The following is a 14,918-nucleotide window of genomic DNA, read 5'->3' on the forward strand; positions in this document are numbered from 1 at the left end:
AATCTGTTGATTGGAAGATATTTCGTCTCAAAAACAAATTCAGTGTGCCTGGATGATGTTATGTGATCAAAAAAGTCATTAAGATTTATGCACTACAATTTTTTATTATTGGAAAGAATTATGGAACAGTGAACAGAAATAGGAAAGCCAGAAGTAGAGGAATGACTTGTAAACTTTAGTTTTAGATCTGTTGTGTTTGAGGTGACAGTAAGGTTGGAGATGTGAGACTGGAGCTTTTGAGAAAGGTCGCGCTGCCTGTAGATTTGATAGTTATTCACATGGAGATGATTGTTGAAGTCACAAGAATTGTTGCGTTCTCTGAGAGAGAAAATAAAAAGCAGTGGTTCTTAAATATTGGTATAAATGAGAGTCACCTGTGGAGTCTTTTAAGCTACAGATGCCCAGGGACTTCCCTGGTGGCTCAGTGGTTAAGACTCTGAGCTCCCAATGCAAGGGGCCCGGGTTCAGTCCCTGTCGGGGAGCTAGATCCTGCATGCATGCAGCAACTAAGAATTTGCATGCCACAACTAAGGAGCCCATGTGCTGCAACTAAGGAGCCAGCGAGCTGCAACCAAGGAGCCCGCCTGCTGCAACTAAGACCCAGCACAAACAAATAAAATAAAATAAAAATAAAATATAAAATACAGATGCCCAGGCCTCACCATTGGAGGTTTTGATTTTGGGGGTTTTGGATGAAATCTGGGCATGTCTGTAATTTGAAAAAATTTCTCGGGAATTCTCATGCACACCAAGTGTTAAGAACCAATTGTATTGAGAGAACAGAATAGTGAGATTTTAACCTTAATTCTTCCAGTTAAGGACTGGGAAGAAAAAGAGTAAGGCTAGGAGACCACAAAGAGCAATCAAAATATTCTAGAGGAGACTCACACACTTCTTTATAGGATTGTCAAACCATGTTATGGCAGGCAGTAAGTGAAAGGGACAAGGTAAGACTCCAGAGCAAAGATATGAGGCATACATTATGCTTAAGGATTTAGGAAAGAATGGGTTAAAGCTAAATAAACAGTAAAAATAAAGAATTCACAAGTGCCAGAGGATGCAAATCTATATGTTGTCTAAAGTCAATTCAAATATCAAGCTGTGGGCACTGATGGAGCAGAGTAAGGCAGATGCAAGGAGTCAGTTAGCAAGCACCTAAACAAGATGTTTATAGTAAAGAGGGGCCAAGAACAGGCTGATGAGAGGACAAGGATACAGCAACAGCAACAAAGAAAACACTTTATTCTGAAGTAGCATTCTGTCTTAGCCTCAGCTGCCTTTGGCCTGAAGGCTTACTGGTGATAACTATACACAGCTGGATCAAGAATGTGGGGCTGGAGCAAAGTTCTTAGACTAAGACATTTCCCACAGAAGGACACTGCTCAGTGCTGAACCAGGATAGAGTGAGGCGTAAGAAGTAGTGTTTTTCAAAAAGGTTATGATCATTGTGAAATGTTACTGTAAAGTCAGGGAAGGTGATCTTTGGGAGTGCAGCTTTAGTAAAGTGGTAAGGATGCAAAATAGATTGCTGGGCATTAAGGAGATGAGGGAGTAGTGATAAAATAGAGATAGCAGGTCATTCAGTTCAAGATGTTTGGCAGTGAGAGGAAGAGGAGAAATGGGATGGAAGCTTGAAGCACAGTGGGGTTAGTTGAATATTTTCAAGGAAGGGAGATGGATATATTTGAAGGTAGAGGGGAAGGAGTAAATTGAGAGGGAAGCACTGAAGATGTCTTTGGAGTGGGGAAATAATTGATCAGGGTCCTTGAGAGTACTGAAGAATCAGTAAATTTTGAAAAAAATAAAGGAAACATTTTCAAAACTAGAAATGCAAGACAATGTAAATATATGTTTAGAAATTATTTCACTGAAAGTTTTTTTCCAGAAACAAATTAAATTTGTTGAGGGATGAATACATTTTACATTTTGTGATGGTTAATAAAAATCTGATTACTTCAATTACCCTGTAATTTAAGCTGGGCACATCTTCTCCTTTTCATTGGAATATTAATTAAAAATGGTATTAGCATAGGTAGAATGGCTGCTGAGCTTTAATAACATTAAGGCAACTATTTCAATTATGTATGAAGTCATCTTAAAAAATTGGGTATGTTTTATGATGAAAGAAGCCACACAAAGAGGTTACAATTATTCAAGCTTTCCTATTTTCAGGTAAATGAAGTGTGTAATGAAGTATCTGTATTTTCTAAGTTATGCTTCAAGAACTTTTACCTCATCTGCCGAAAATAATACATTTAGAAAGTTTCACATTTTAGGAGAATAATCTTAAACTATTCTGATGTTCAGAAATTTTGTCAGATGTCGAATAGCTTTAGATTCCAATTCTACTTAGAATTGTTTTGCTGCCAGCATGGTACATACAAGAGCATCATGTGAGTCTTTGGGATTTAAGACCTGCAGAAATTAAAATTTGAAAATTACGTATCTGACTACAGCAAATGATTTATTTGGTAATTTTCAGGTCATTTACTTCCAATAATTGATTTTTTATAAAGGCCTTTAAAATTCTTATTTTTAACAACAAAAGTGGTTTCACTTCACTCCTCTTTTCTCTTTATATGTGTATATAAAAGGAGAGTGAATGTTTTGTGTTTATAGGTGTCTCATTACTGTTTTGCAGTATGGCATGTTGCTTGCAAGTTGGTGCTTATGTGTGACGGCTCAGCTGCTTCAGAAGAAGCTATTCGAGGACAAATTTTGGTAAGTCCTAATTAAATTAGGAGAGTGCAGATGCAGTGAGATAGTCATTACTCCTGTGAAGATGGCTGAAGTTAGTGTAAACCTGGAAGGGGATTACATCCTTTAGTTCTATCAATGTTACTTTTATAATGATTGTATCTATTACAATTAAAGGTCTCAGTGGTACTGTAGTTGTTATTACAGTGATTCAATGAACTAAATATTGAACTTATAATTCAGAATTTGTGAAAAGTAATGAAAGTAATAAAAAGAAATAGTTTTCTGCTCCATCCCTTTCTACCCCCTTCTTGCTCCCCAGAGGCAAGTATGTTTTTTTAATGGAAAATATTTTTCCTAGTGTTTTAAAACAATATTTTATTGAAAAGCTCAAATGTACACACAAAATAGAAAAGATAGTATGATTCCCCTATTTACCCATCACTCAGCTAGAGTAATCATCAACTCATAACCACTCTTGTTCTATGTCTCGTCTAATAGCAAACCTCTGACCCCAAATAAATTCAAAAAAACATTATTTTGCCCATAAATATTTCAGTACGTCTCTAAAAGACAGGGTGTCTTTTTTATTCACACAAACCCAATACCCATTATCATACCTGATAAAATTTAATAAATATTTTTCTAAAATCATCAAATATCTGGTCTTCCCCCCCCAACCCCTCCCGCTTACCTCCCCTCTTCTTTCCAGTTGGTTTTTTAGAATCAGGATTAAAGTCCACACCTTGTATTTTGTTAATATGTTCTATAGTTTCCTAAATTCTGGATTCTGATAACTGCATCCTCATGGTGTCATTTAATACAATACTTTGTCCTCTGTTTTTCCTGTAAACTGGAAGTTAGATTTAGAAGCTTAATCTGATTCAGGTTCATTTTTGTCAAGAATAATTCATAGGCAGTATAGTGTACTTCCATCAGGAGGCGCTGTCTGCTTGTCTCTTTTCTGTTGTGTTAGTGCCCTTTGATGATTATTGTCCTCAGATCCATTATTTCTGTGGGGGTTTGCATATTCTAATTCTGTATTCCTTCTTTGCTTATTAACTGGAATAGAGAGAAACTTTCCTCAACTTTCATCAACCAATAGTAACTATTGGTTATTCTATAAGAAAGTCCTGACTCTTCCCCTTTATTTAACAGTTTTCAGAATCATGAGTTGGTTCTGTACAATCCTTAAATGATGACTGCGTGGGTTTTTTTTTTAAAGTATTATTGTGAACTCATGGATTTTTAACATATTTATTGACTTTCAATACATTGTAGTTATTATTCTTATTGAAGCACAATGGCCTGTTTCTGGCTTGTAGGAGCCTCTCTAAGTGATTCTGAGTCTTTTTGGCACGACCTCAGCAGTCTTTAATAGCTTTATTTGGTTTCTGATATGACTTATCAGGCTTATCTTGTATATAGTTCCTGCCCTAGACCTGGAATCAGCCATACCTCTAAGGAGCCCTGTTTCCTTTTAGTAGAGAATGTTATTTAGAAACCACAGTCTGGATGTCTCAAGTGCTCACTACTATTGCACTAGTTATTGTTTCTAGACCTTTTTAGTGGACAGAGCTATGAAATATATATTTTTAAAAAGGAGAACGTGTATAATGAGTTCATACTGATATTTCCAATTGATATTTAGGATTATAGGGTTTAACGTCTTGATTCTGTATTTGTGTCTCTTTGGTGCTAATAATGTTGGTGTCTAACATTAATGAAATGAATAACTTCTTTTATCCTAGAAAATGTATTTTGATAACAGTTTCAGAATATAGCAATATCAATATTATTACTAAGAATGATTTCTAAAAACGTTTAGGGATTTTTTTTTGCACTTTTGTTCTTAGGATATATCCCACTAGGGATATACAGTCAAAATGTTGTTTTAATATTATTAAAATATTTTAAAATTACTTGAAATAATTCTTTTCTTTATAATTAAGCTGTTGACTTGATACATAGTTAGGTTTATTTGTTGCTATTTGCTTTTGCTTTTTGTGATTGCTCCCCCCTACCCATTTTGATTGAATTTTGTTTTATAATTATGTAAAATATTGACATGGTTCTGAAGGCAAGTCAGATCTACTAAAGGAAGTATGTTCAGATAAGTCTAGCTTCTATCTCTGTCCTCTTCATCTATTTCCTCTCTTCCCCTGTGGAAAACTATTTTGTTTATTTTATTGTTTATCCTTTCGATATGTGTGTATATATGCATGTATGTATTTTATTGAAGTATAGTTAATTTACAATATTAGTTTCATGTACACAACATAGGGATTGCATATTTTTATAGATTATACTCCATTTAAAGTTATTTTAAGTGGCTGCCCTGGTGGCACAGTGGTTAAGAAGCTGCCTGGCAAGGCAGGGGACACGGATTCGATCCCTGGTCTGGGAAGACCCCACATGCCGCGGAGCAACTAAGCCCATACGCCACAACTACTGAGCCTGCGCTCTAGAGCCCACAAGCCACAACTATTGAGCCCATGTGCCACAACTACTGAAGCCCAAGTGCCTAGAGCCTGTGCTCTGCAACAAGAGAAGCTACCGCAATGAGAAGTCCCTGCTCTCTGCAACTAGAGAAAGCCCGCACAGCAGCAATGAAGACCCAATGCAGCCAATAAATAAATAAATTTTTTAAAAAAAGTTATTTTAAAATAATGGCTATATTTCCCTGTGCTGTACGATATATCCTTGTTGTTTATTTATTTTATGCATGGTAGTTTCTATCTCTTAATCCCCTACCCCTTTCTTGTCCCTTCTTCCTTCCCTTTCCCCACTAGTTTGATCTCTATATCTGTGAGTTTGTTTCTGTTTTGTTATATATATTATTTTGTTTTATCTTTTTAGATTCCACATATAAGTGATAAAATAGATTATTTGTCTTTCTTTCCTTTTGGTTTTTAAATATAAGCAAATAGGTATTTTTTCATATCTCTGCTTTCCCCAAGGTTCTTAGATAATTGATAGCATTCCATAAGTATACTTTTGTCCACCTTTTTAAAAAAAATCCAATTTAACATTATATCCTAGAAATCACTCCATAGCAGTATATAGAGATATTCCTTATTTTTTTTAGCTACATAGCATTCGATTGGTGCATGTACGTTATTATGTTCAACCAGCCCTCTTTGATGGACATTTGGGTGCTGCAATGAATTGCCTTGTGCGTATGTCTTTTCTTATTTTAAGGTTTTTGTTTTTACTTCTCATGTTTACTTCCATGTGTCTTAATCATATGCTTGTATCACTGTATTAGTTTGCTAGGGCTGCCATAACAAAATACTATAAAGTGGGTGGTCTAAACAGTAGAAATTTATTTCCTCACAGTTCTGTCCAAGATCAAGATCCAAAATCAAGTCCAAGATCAAGGTGTTGGAAGGTTTGTTTTCTTCTGAGGCCTCTCTCCTTGGCTTGCAGATGGCTGCCTTTTCACTGTGTCCTCATATGGCATTTCCTCTGTGTGTGCACATCCCTGGTGTCCCTTTGTGTGTCCAAATTTCTTCTTATAAGGACACTAGTCAGATTGGATTAAGGCACACCCTAATGGTGTCATTTTAACTTCCTCATTTTATTAAAGGCCTTATCTTCAAATACAGTCACATTCTGAGGTACTGGGAGCTGGGGCTTCAACATACGAATTTTTTGGGGGGAGGGTGACATAATTCAGCCTACAATAATTAAATCTTGATTTATCAGCTTCATATATGGTCTGTTCCTTTCTGCTATGATAGATGAAGATTTATCTCATCGTATATTACCTCCCCCACTCCTCCTTTCAGTTTTTGTTAGTTATATTATACTGTTTTTCATTTATTTTAGTTATTTTAATTTAAATTTATTCATTTTATTTTGTTTTATTTTTTTTTAGTTTACAAAGATTTTTTAAAAAATTTTTGTAAATAAAATCCCTTTCATCCCCTCCTCCTGCCTTTTTAATGAAGTACAGTTGGCTTACTATATTATATTAGTTTCAGGTGTACAACTTAGTGATACAGTATTTTCATAAATTACATACCAAAGTTATTACAGTATTATTGACTATATTCCCTATGCTGTACCTTACATCCCTGTGACTGACTGATTTTATAACTGGCAGTTTGTATGCCTTAATCCCCTTCACGCATCCCTTTTACTGTCTTTTCATGAGTTTTCTTTTTTTTTTAATTTTTATTTGTTTATTTAGTTTTTATTTTTTGGCTGCATTGGGCTTTCATTGCTATGCACGGGCTTTCTGTTGTTGTGGCGAGCGGGGGCTACTTTTCCTTGCCATATGTGGGCTTCTTATTGTGGTGGCTTCTCTTGTTACAGAGCATGGGCTCTAGGCACCAGGGAATAAGTAGTTGTGGGTCGGCAGGCTCTAGAGCGCAGCCTCAGTAGTTGTGGCACACAGGGAGCAATAAGTTAGTTGCTCCGTGGCATTTGGGATCTTCCCAGACCAGGGATTGAACCTGTGTCCCCTGCACTGGCAGGTGGATTCTTAATCACTGCGCCACCAGGGAAGTCCCATGAGGCTTCTTGTTGTGGAGTTCAGAACACAAGAACACCTCAGCTATCGATCTAAATGTCTTTCTAACACTTTAAACACAGACAGGGAGGAAGTTTATGTGAGATTTTCATTTCATGTTGTATCACTAGATGACAAAAGGCTTGGTTACCCCAGAAACCAAAAAGATGATAAAATATTTTAAGAGGTTCTATTCCAGTGTTGAAGTGTTTACTGTGTCTTGGCGTGTTTCTCCTTGGGTTTATCCAGCCTGGGACTCTCTGCACTTCCTGGACTTGGGTGGCTATTTCCTTTCCTATGTGAGGGAAGTTTTCGACTATAATCTCTTCCAGTATTTTCTTGGGTCCTTTCTCTCTCTCTTCTCCTTCTGGGACCCTTATAATGCAAATGTTAGTGCATTCAGTGTTGTCCCAGAGGTCTCTTAGGTTGTCTTCGTTTCTTTTCATTCTTTTTTCTTTATTCTTTTCTGCATCAGTGATTTTCAGCATTCTGTCTTCCAGGTTACTTATCTGTTCTTCTGCCTCAGTTAATCAGCTCTTGGTTTCTTCTAGTGTATTTTTCATTTCAGTTGTTGTGTTGCTTATCTCTGTTTGTTTGCTCTTTAATTCTTCTAGGTCTTTGTTAAGCTTTTCTTGCATCCTTTTGATCTTTGCATGCAGTCTTTTTTCGAAGTCCTGGATCATCTTCACTATCATTATTCTGAGTTCTTTTTCTGGAAAGTTGCCTATCTCCACTTCATTTAGTTGTTTTTCTGGGGTTTTATCTTGTTCTTTCATCTGGTACAAAGTTCTCTGCCTTTTCATTTTCTCTGTCTTTCTGTGGCTGTGGTTTTCGTTCCACAGGCTGCAGGATTGTAGTTCTTCTTGTTACTGCTGTCTGCCCTCTGATGGATGAGGCTATCTAAGAGGCTTGTGTATGCTTCCTGATGGAAGGGATTGGTGGTGGGTAGAGCTGGGTGTTGCTCTGGTGGGCAGAGCTCAGTGAAACTTTAATCAGCTTGTCTGCCAGTTGGTGGGGCTGCGTTCCCACCCTGTTGGTTGTTTGGCCTGAGGCGACTTAGCACTGGAGCTTACAAGCACTTTGGTGGGGCCAGTGGCGACTTCGGGAGGGCTCAGCCAAATGAACACTTTCCAGAATCCCCGCTGCCACCAGCATGCCCGTCCCCATGGTGAGCCACAGCTGCCCCCCGCCTCTGCAGGTGACCCTCCAACACCAGCAGGTGGGTCTGGTTCAGTCTCCTGTGGGGTCACTGCTCCTTCCCCCTCGGTCCTGGTGCACACACTACTTTGTGTGTAGCCTCCAAGAGTGGAGTCTCTGTTTCCCCCAGTCCTGTGGAAGTCCTGCAGTCTAATCCCACTGCCCTTCAAACTCTGGTTCTTTGGGGATTCCTCCTCCTGTTGCCAGACCCCCAGGTTGGGAAGCCTGACGTGGGGCTCAGAACCCTCACTCCAGTGGGTGGACTTCTGTGGTATAACTGTTCTCCAGTTTGTGAGTCACCCACCCAGCAGTTATGGGATTTGATTTTATCGCAGTTGCACCCTTCCTATGGCCTCATTGTGGCTTCTCCTTTGTCTCTGGATGTGGGGGGGGTGTCTTTTTTGGTGAGTTCCAGTGTCTTCCTGTCGATGATTGTTGAGCAGTTAGTTGTGATTCCAGTGCTCTCGCAGGAGAGAGTGAGCACACATCCTTCTACTCCGCCATCTTGAACCAATCCTTCAAATTTATTCGTTTTAATATATTCAAGTTTTTATTTCTTTCTCCATCATTTTTGGAGAGTATATCTTTACTTTCAACTCCATGAGGATATTGGTACCTTTATCATTCTCTCTTCCTTTCCTCACCATTAACCTTCCAACTTCTGTTACCTCTAACATTTGCATTTTTGGCTTTATTGATTTCAAAGAATGGAAACTAAAAGGAGCATTTTACTGATTGTGACAACTATTTAATTCTGTGGATAATAATGGTATTTCTCTTTATGTTTCCATCTACTTGCTGTCTTAATTCTGTTTCCTCAGGTATTCTGTTTGTTGAGTGTGATGTCCTTTCATATTATTGGTTTCCCTCAAACATTTGGTGATTCTTGCTCATATTTGATTTGAGATTCCTTTATAGTCTTCTGTGAATACTGTCACACTATTTACTGTTACCTGAATCCAGTGACTGATGGAGAATTAGAACCAGAGGTTTTGCATTGACCTGTGTTGTCAGCTACCTGGAACTCTACTTTTCTCTAGCCTAAGTGATTGTACTCACTGTTCCTTTCTGGGGAGGAGGGGAGAATATATCTCTTGGGGGTGAAGCCTACTGCCTGATATTCCTACTGTTCATACCCAGAATATTTCCACATTTTGCATTTTTGTGCATTTTAGGATGTGAGTTTTTGCCTCATTCCATTTGCTATTTTTCAGAGATTCTTCATAATTTCAGATCAACTGAAAATACCCCTTATTTTTCAGGACTATTATTACTATGAAACATATGTATATTTTTCTTTCATTTCTAGAAAATATATATAAATCTCTAGAAATGATATTTATATGATATATATCATTTCTAGGGATCTGTAGTATATAAAATTTATAGTATAATATAAATTTATAGTATATAAAATTTATAGAATAGTATAAATTTATAGTATATAAAATTTATAGTATATCATAGTATATACTATATGTACACGTCATTTCTAGGGATTTATAATAGAAGGGGTGGCTGTAATGTGTGCTCAGTCCTCCATCTTGATTCAGTCCTTGTTTGCTTCCACAGTATTTGTGCATATTACTTATCAAGTATTTATTTAGATGTCTATCAGTTATAATACTGTGAACTTCTGCAGGGTGCCTAGCAGGTAAAGGATACATAACAAACATTTGCTGGACTAAGAAATATTATATTAGAGATATAATTAAGTACTAGAACCCAGGTATGTTGACTTAGTCTAGTGCTTATCATATAACTTTCTTCAAGTATGTCAGGCATTAATTTTTAGAACTTTCCGTTCCTGTCTAAATTATCTCAGTGTTTTTTTTTTAATATTTTCTTAGATGTTTTCATGTCTATTAATTTTTTATTATTGTTTTTCTTAAGACCATTTCTCTTTAACTATGGAGTTCCAAGCAGAACACAGAATTCTAATAAATGCTGTTACTTTTTGTTTTCTGTGGATTACACTACTGAATATGGACAGAGGATTAAATATTTTTTCCAGTATAATCTTCGGTCAGTTTGAAAGAGGTGTGAATTTTTAAAACTTATTTTCTAACTTCTTCTTCCAGATGAGTTTGACAACTGGAAAAGAGTGGGTGGATTTTGGAAATGCTGTGATTGCTGATGAATTTTTTCAAGCTGCCATAGTTGTAAGTTACCATTGATTTTTAGCTGTGCCAGTTATTAGTAACAGTTGTGGTTATTCTCATCATTACATCGTTTTATGGTTTATTTTCCAGAGTCTGGAGCAATTATATGCCAAATTAATGCAGAGGAGCTTCACTGAGGCCCATGTAATTGTACAGAAGACTACTGTGGAGCGAGACCTTTTCAGAGTGCTTTCTTATCAAGCAGAGTCAGTAGGTATCATAGTCACCAAGGCCTCACAGTGGGGCATTTTGTATATGTAAATGCAAAAGTGATGAGATGTAACCTATTAGAAGAAAGTCAGGTGTCCCTGGTTTTTTATAGGATATTATATTTGACCTTTTTAATCTCTGTTTTATAGCTGAAGGTGATGTTACTAATGTTGGTTGGTATCTATTGGGGTGGATGAGATTGAAAAGACATATATAACTAATTATTATTTTAAACCACTGCGTGTAATATCTACCATTTATTTGTGGCAGTGACCTCTACTTGAAACACCTGTCTCTGTGACTCTTTTACAGTCACAGTTTACCTAAAATATTTGCCCAAAAAGAGCTTTCACATTTGCAGTTATTCTGGGTTGTTTGCTGATGTTTTCTAAAAGTCTGCTGATATCAGTGTTCAAAGTTGTACTTTACCTCTGTTTGGCTTGTGGGTTTTCTTCGTTTGTTACCATGCAGTTAGGTGTGCGTTTTCAGTTGACAAAATGTAAGCTGTGATGTTTACTTTCTGAAATTATGTAATTCTAGAAATGAAAAAGACCTTAAAAATCATCTAGAGTAATCTTTGTTTTTTAAACATCTTCATTGGGATATTTATAATTTGTATACTATAAAATTCACACATTTAAAATGTACAATTTAATGGTTTTAGTATATTTATAGAAAAATTGTGCAACCTTCACTACAATCTTAAGTTTAAAACAATTTCATTACCCCAAAAGAAACTCCCTATCCATTAGCAGTCACTCCATATTCCTCCTGACCCCAGCCCTAGGATCATTAATCTACTTTCTGTCTTTATATCAATAGATTTACCTGTTCTGGACATTTCATGCAAAATAAGTCATGCAACAATTGGTCTTTTGTGATTAGCTTCTTTTACTTAGCATGTTTTCAAGGTTCATCTATGTTGTAGCATGTATCAACATTTTTCTTACCAAATAATGTTCTGCTGTATGGATATACCACATTTTGTTTATCCATTCATCTGTTGATGAACATTTGGATTGTTTTCAATTTGAGGCTATTATGATTAATTCTACTGTGAACCTTTATGTACAGATTTTTGTGTGTACATGTTTTTATTTCTCTTGGATATATACCTAGAAGTAGAATTGCTGTATAATATAATAACTCTATGTTTAACCTTTTGTGAAACTGCCAGACTGTTTTCCACAGTGGCTGTACCATTTTACACTTCTGTCACTAGTCTCTGAGGGCTTCCATTTCTCCATATCTAGGAGTTTTATAGATTTAGCACTTATATTTAGGTCTTTGATCCATTTCAGGTTAATTTTCAAGTATGTCATGAGGTGGGAGTCCAACTGCATTCTTTTTCACGTAGCTATCCAGTTGTCCCAGCACCATTTGTTGAAAAGACTGTTCTTTCCGCATTGAATGGTCTTAGCACCCTTGTCAAAAATTAATTGGTCATATATGTGAGGGTTTATTTCTAGACTCTTGATTCTATTCCATATATGTTTGTCCTTATACCAATGGCACACTGTTTTGATTACAGTAGCTATGTAGTCAGTTTTGAAATCAGGAAGTGTGAGTTTTCCAGCTTTGTTATTTTTCAAGGTTATTCAACTCTTCTGGGTCTCTTGCATTTCTATGTGAATTTTAGGATAAGCTTGTCAATTTTTGCAACAAAGCCAGTTGGAATTTTGATAGGAATAGCATTGAATTTGTGGATCAATTTGAGGAGTATTGCTATCTTAATAACGTTAAGTGTTCTGATCCATGAATATGAGACATCTACCCATTTATTTAGGTTTTGTTTAATTCCTTCTCAGTTTTTAAATGATGAGACTGGGGTTCATAGAGAGGATGTGAGTTATTTGAAGATCTAAGACTAGAACCAAGATTTTCTGACTTTTAGTTTAATGCTCCCTACCCTACAATGTAGGTTGATTATATAAAAAGAGAACCCCTTGTGGTAATTTTTTCTTGCCTTTTAATGTTAGTATCCTTTGCGGGTTACTTTAATGCAACTACTAAAAAACTGATATGAAGTCCAGCAGGTCTTGGTCTTATATCTTAACTCTTCTACCAACTTGCCCTCTGACCTGGGGCTGTTACTCATGTGACAAAAAATATGCTTTATTTTATTTAATTTTTTATTGACATATAGTTGATGTACAATATTGTATAAGTTATAGGTGTACAATATAGTGACTGACAATTTTTAAGGGTTATACCCCATTTATGACTATTTTAAAATATTGGCTATATTCCCAATGTGTTATACAGCATATCCTTGTAGCTTATTTTATACATAATAGTTTATACCTCTTAATCCCCTACTCCTATATTGCCCCTACCCCTTCCTTCTCCCCACTGGTAACCACAGTTTGTTTTGTATATCTCTGAGTCTGTTTCTTTTTTGTTATATTTACTAGTTTATTGTAGTTTTAAAATTCCACATACAAGTGATATCATACAGTATTTGTCTTTCTCTGTCTGATTTATTTCACTTGGCATAATACCCTCCAAGTCCATCCATGTTGTTGCAAATGGCAAAATTTTGTTCTTTTTTATGGCTGAGTAGTATTCCATTGCGTAACATACCACATGTTCTTTGTCCATCTGTTGATGGACACTTAGATTGCTTCCATATCTTGACAATTGCAAATAATCCTGCTGTGAACATCAGGGTGCATGTATCTTTTCAAATTGTGTTTTTGATTTTTCCGGATATATGCTCAGGAGTGGAATTGCTGGTTCATCTGGTAGTTCTATTTTTAGTGTTTGGAGAAACCTGTGTACTGTTCTCCACAGCAGCTGTACCAATTTACACTCTCACCAACAGTGTATTATGGTTCCCTGTTCTCCACATCCTTGCCAACATTTGTCATTTGTGTTCTTTTTGATGATACCTATTCTGACAGATGTGAAGTGATATCTCATTGTGGTTTTGATTTACATTTCCCTGATGATTAGCAACATTGAGCATCTTTTCTGTGCCTGTTGGCCACCTGAGGGTCTTTGGAAAAATGTCTATTCAGGTCTTCTGCCCATTTTTTAATTGTTTGCTTTTTTGACGTTGAGTTGTATGAACTGTTTATATATTTTGGATATTAACCCCTTATTGGTCATATCATTTACAATTATTTTCTCCCATTCAATAGGTTGTCATTTCATTTTGTAAATCGTTTCCTTTGCTGTGCAAAGGCTTTTAAGTTTGATTAGGTCCCATTTGTTTATTTTTGCTTTTATTTCCTTTGCTTTAAGAGACAGATCCAAAAAAACATTGCTACTATTTATGTTGAAGAGTGTTCTGCATATGTTTTCTCCTAGGAGTTTTGTGGCTTCCGGTCTTACCTTTAGGTCTTTAATTCATTTTGAGTTTATTTTTATATGCGTTGTGAGAAAACGTTCTAATTTCATTCTTTTGCATGTAGCTGTCCAATTTTCTCAGCACCACTTGTTGAAGAGACTATCTTTTCTTCATTTTATATTCTTGCCTCCTTTTTTGTAGAGGTATGGTCACCTTCCTTAAGAAAATGATAAGCTAGTTTGGAAGTTAGGCTATAAATACACTTTTTAAAATGGAGAAAGGAAAATATAGGTGCCAGATGAGTGGCATAGATCAGGTGGGGCACAGACTTTGTCAAAGATGGTAAGGTGATGGATAATATTCTCTTTACCCTTGTGCCACAGATTATCCATCCATAATCTTTTAGCCTTGTAGAAGGAACTGTAGATCTTGGTGTTTCTCCAAATTACCCATTTCCCTTGTCTTTTGGCAGTGCTTCTTTCTGCTGGCTATATCATCTACAGATGCAAGGATCATCTGTTATGCTTCTGCTCCCTTTCCTCTTTACTAGGGTAAGACCTCTTGTAAAAGATGGCAGGGTCATAGGGAGGTAGGAGCCATGGGCATGTCCATAAAGACTATGATGGAGGGTGTCTTGAAGATAAAAGCCAAGTGGAAAGCCCACTTCCTTTTATTATACCAAGGGCCCTGGTCCACTATCTCTTGTACTAGTTAAAAAATATTAGCATAAAAATTAATCTGTACATCATCAATATCTAGTATGGTAGCTGGCACATAATAGATAATATGTTAAATATATTCTACAAATGAAGCTGCTTTCCTGTTATCCCTCTCTGACCTCTTT

At 36.4% G+C, this 14,918-nt stretch overlaps 1 protein-coding gene across 1 annotated transcript in view; it reads left to right on the forward strand.

Annotated features, from left to right (window-relative positions):
• Positions 1-14,918, forward strand: part of TEX11 (testis expressed 11) — a 338,452-nt gene that overhangs the window by 58,331 nt on the left and 265,203 nt on the right. The window contains exons 6-8 of the mRNA XM_057717635.1: positions 2,642-2,721; positions 10,492-10,572; positions 10,663-10,782. Of these exons, the coding sequence (XP_057573618.1) occupies positions 2,642-2,721; positions 10,492-10,572; positions 10,663-10,782 (281 nt within the window). The remainder of the gene's footprint in view (positions 1-2,641; positions 2,722-10,491; positions 10,573-10,662; positions 10,783-14,918) is intronic.

This window comes from Hippopotamus amphibius, chromosome X, assembly GCF_030028045.1.
Source record: "Hippopotamus amphibius kiboko isolate mHipAmp2 chromosome X, mHipAmp2.hap2, whole genome shotgun sequence".
Lineage (NCBI taxonomy): Eukaryota > Metazoa > Chordata > Mammalia > Artiodactyla > Hippopotamidae > Hippopotamus > Hippopotamus amphibius.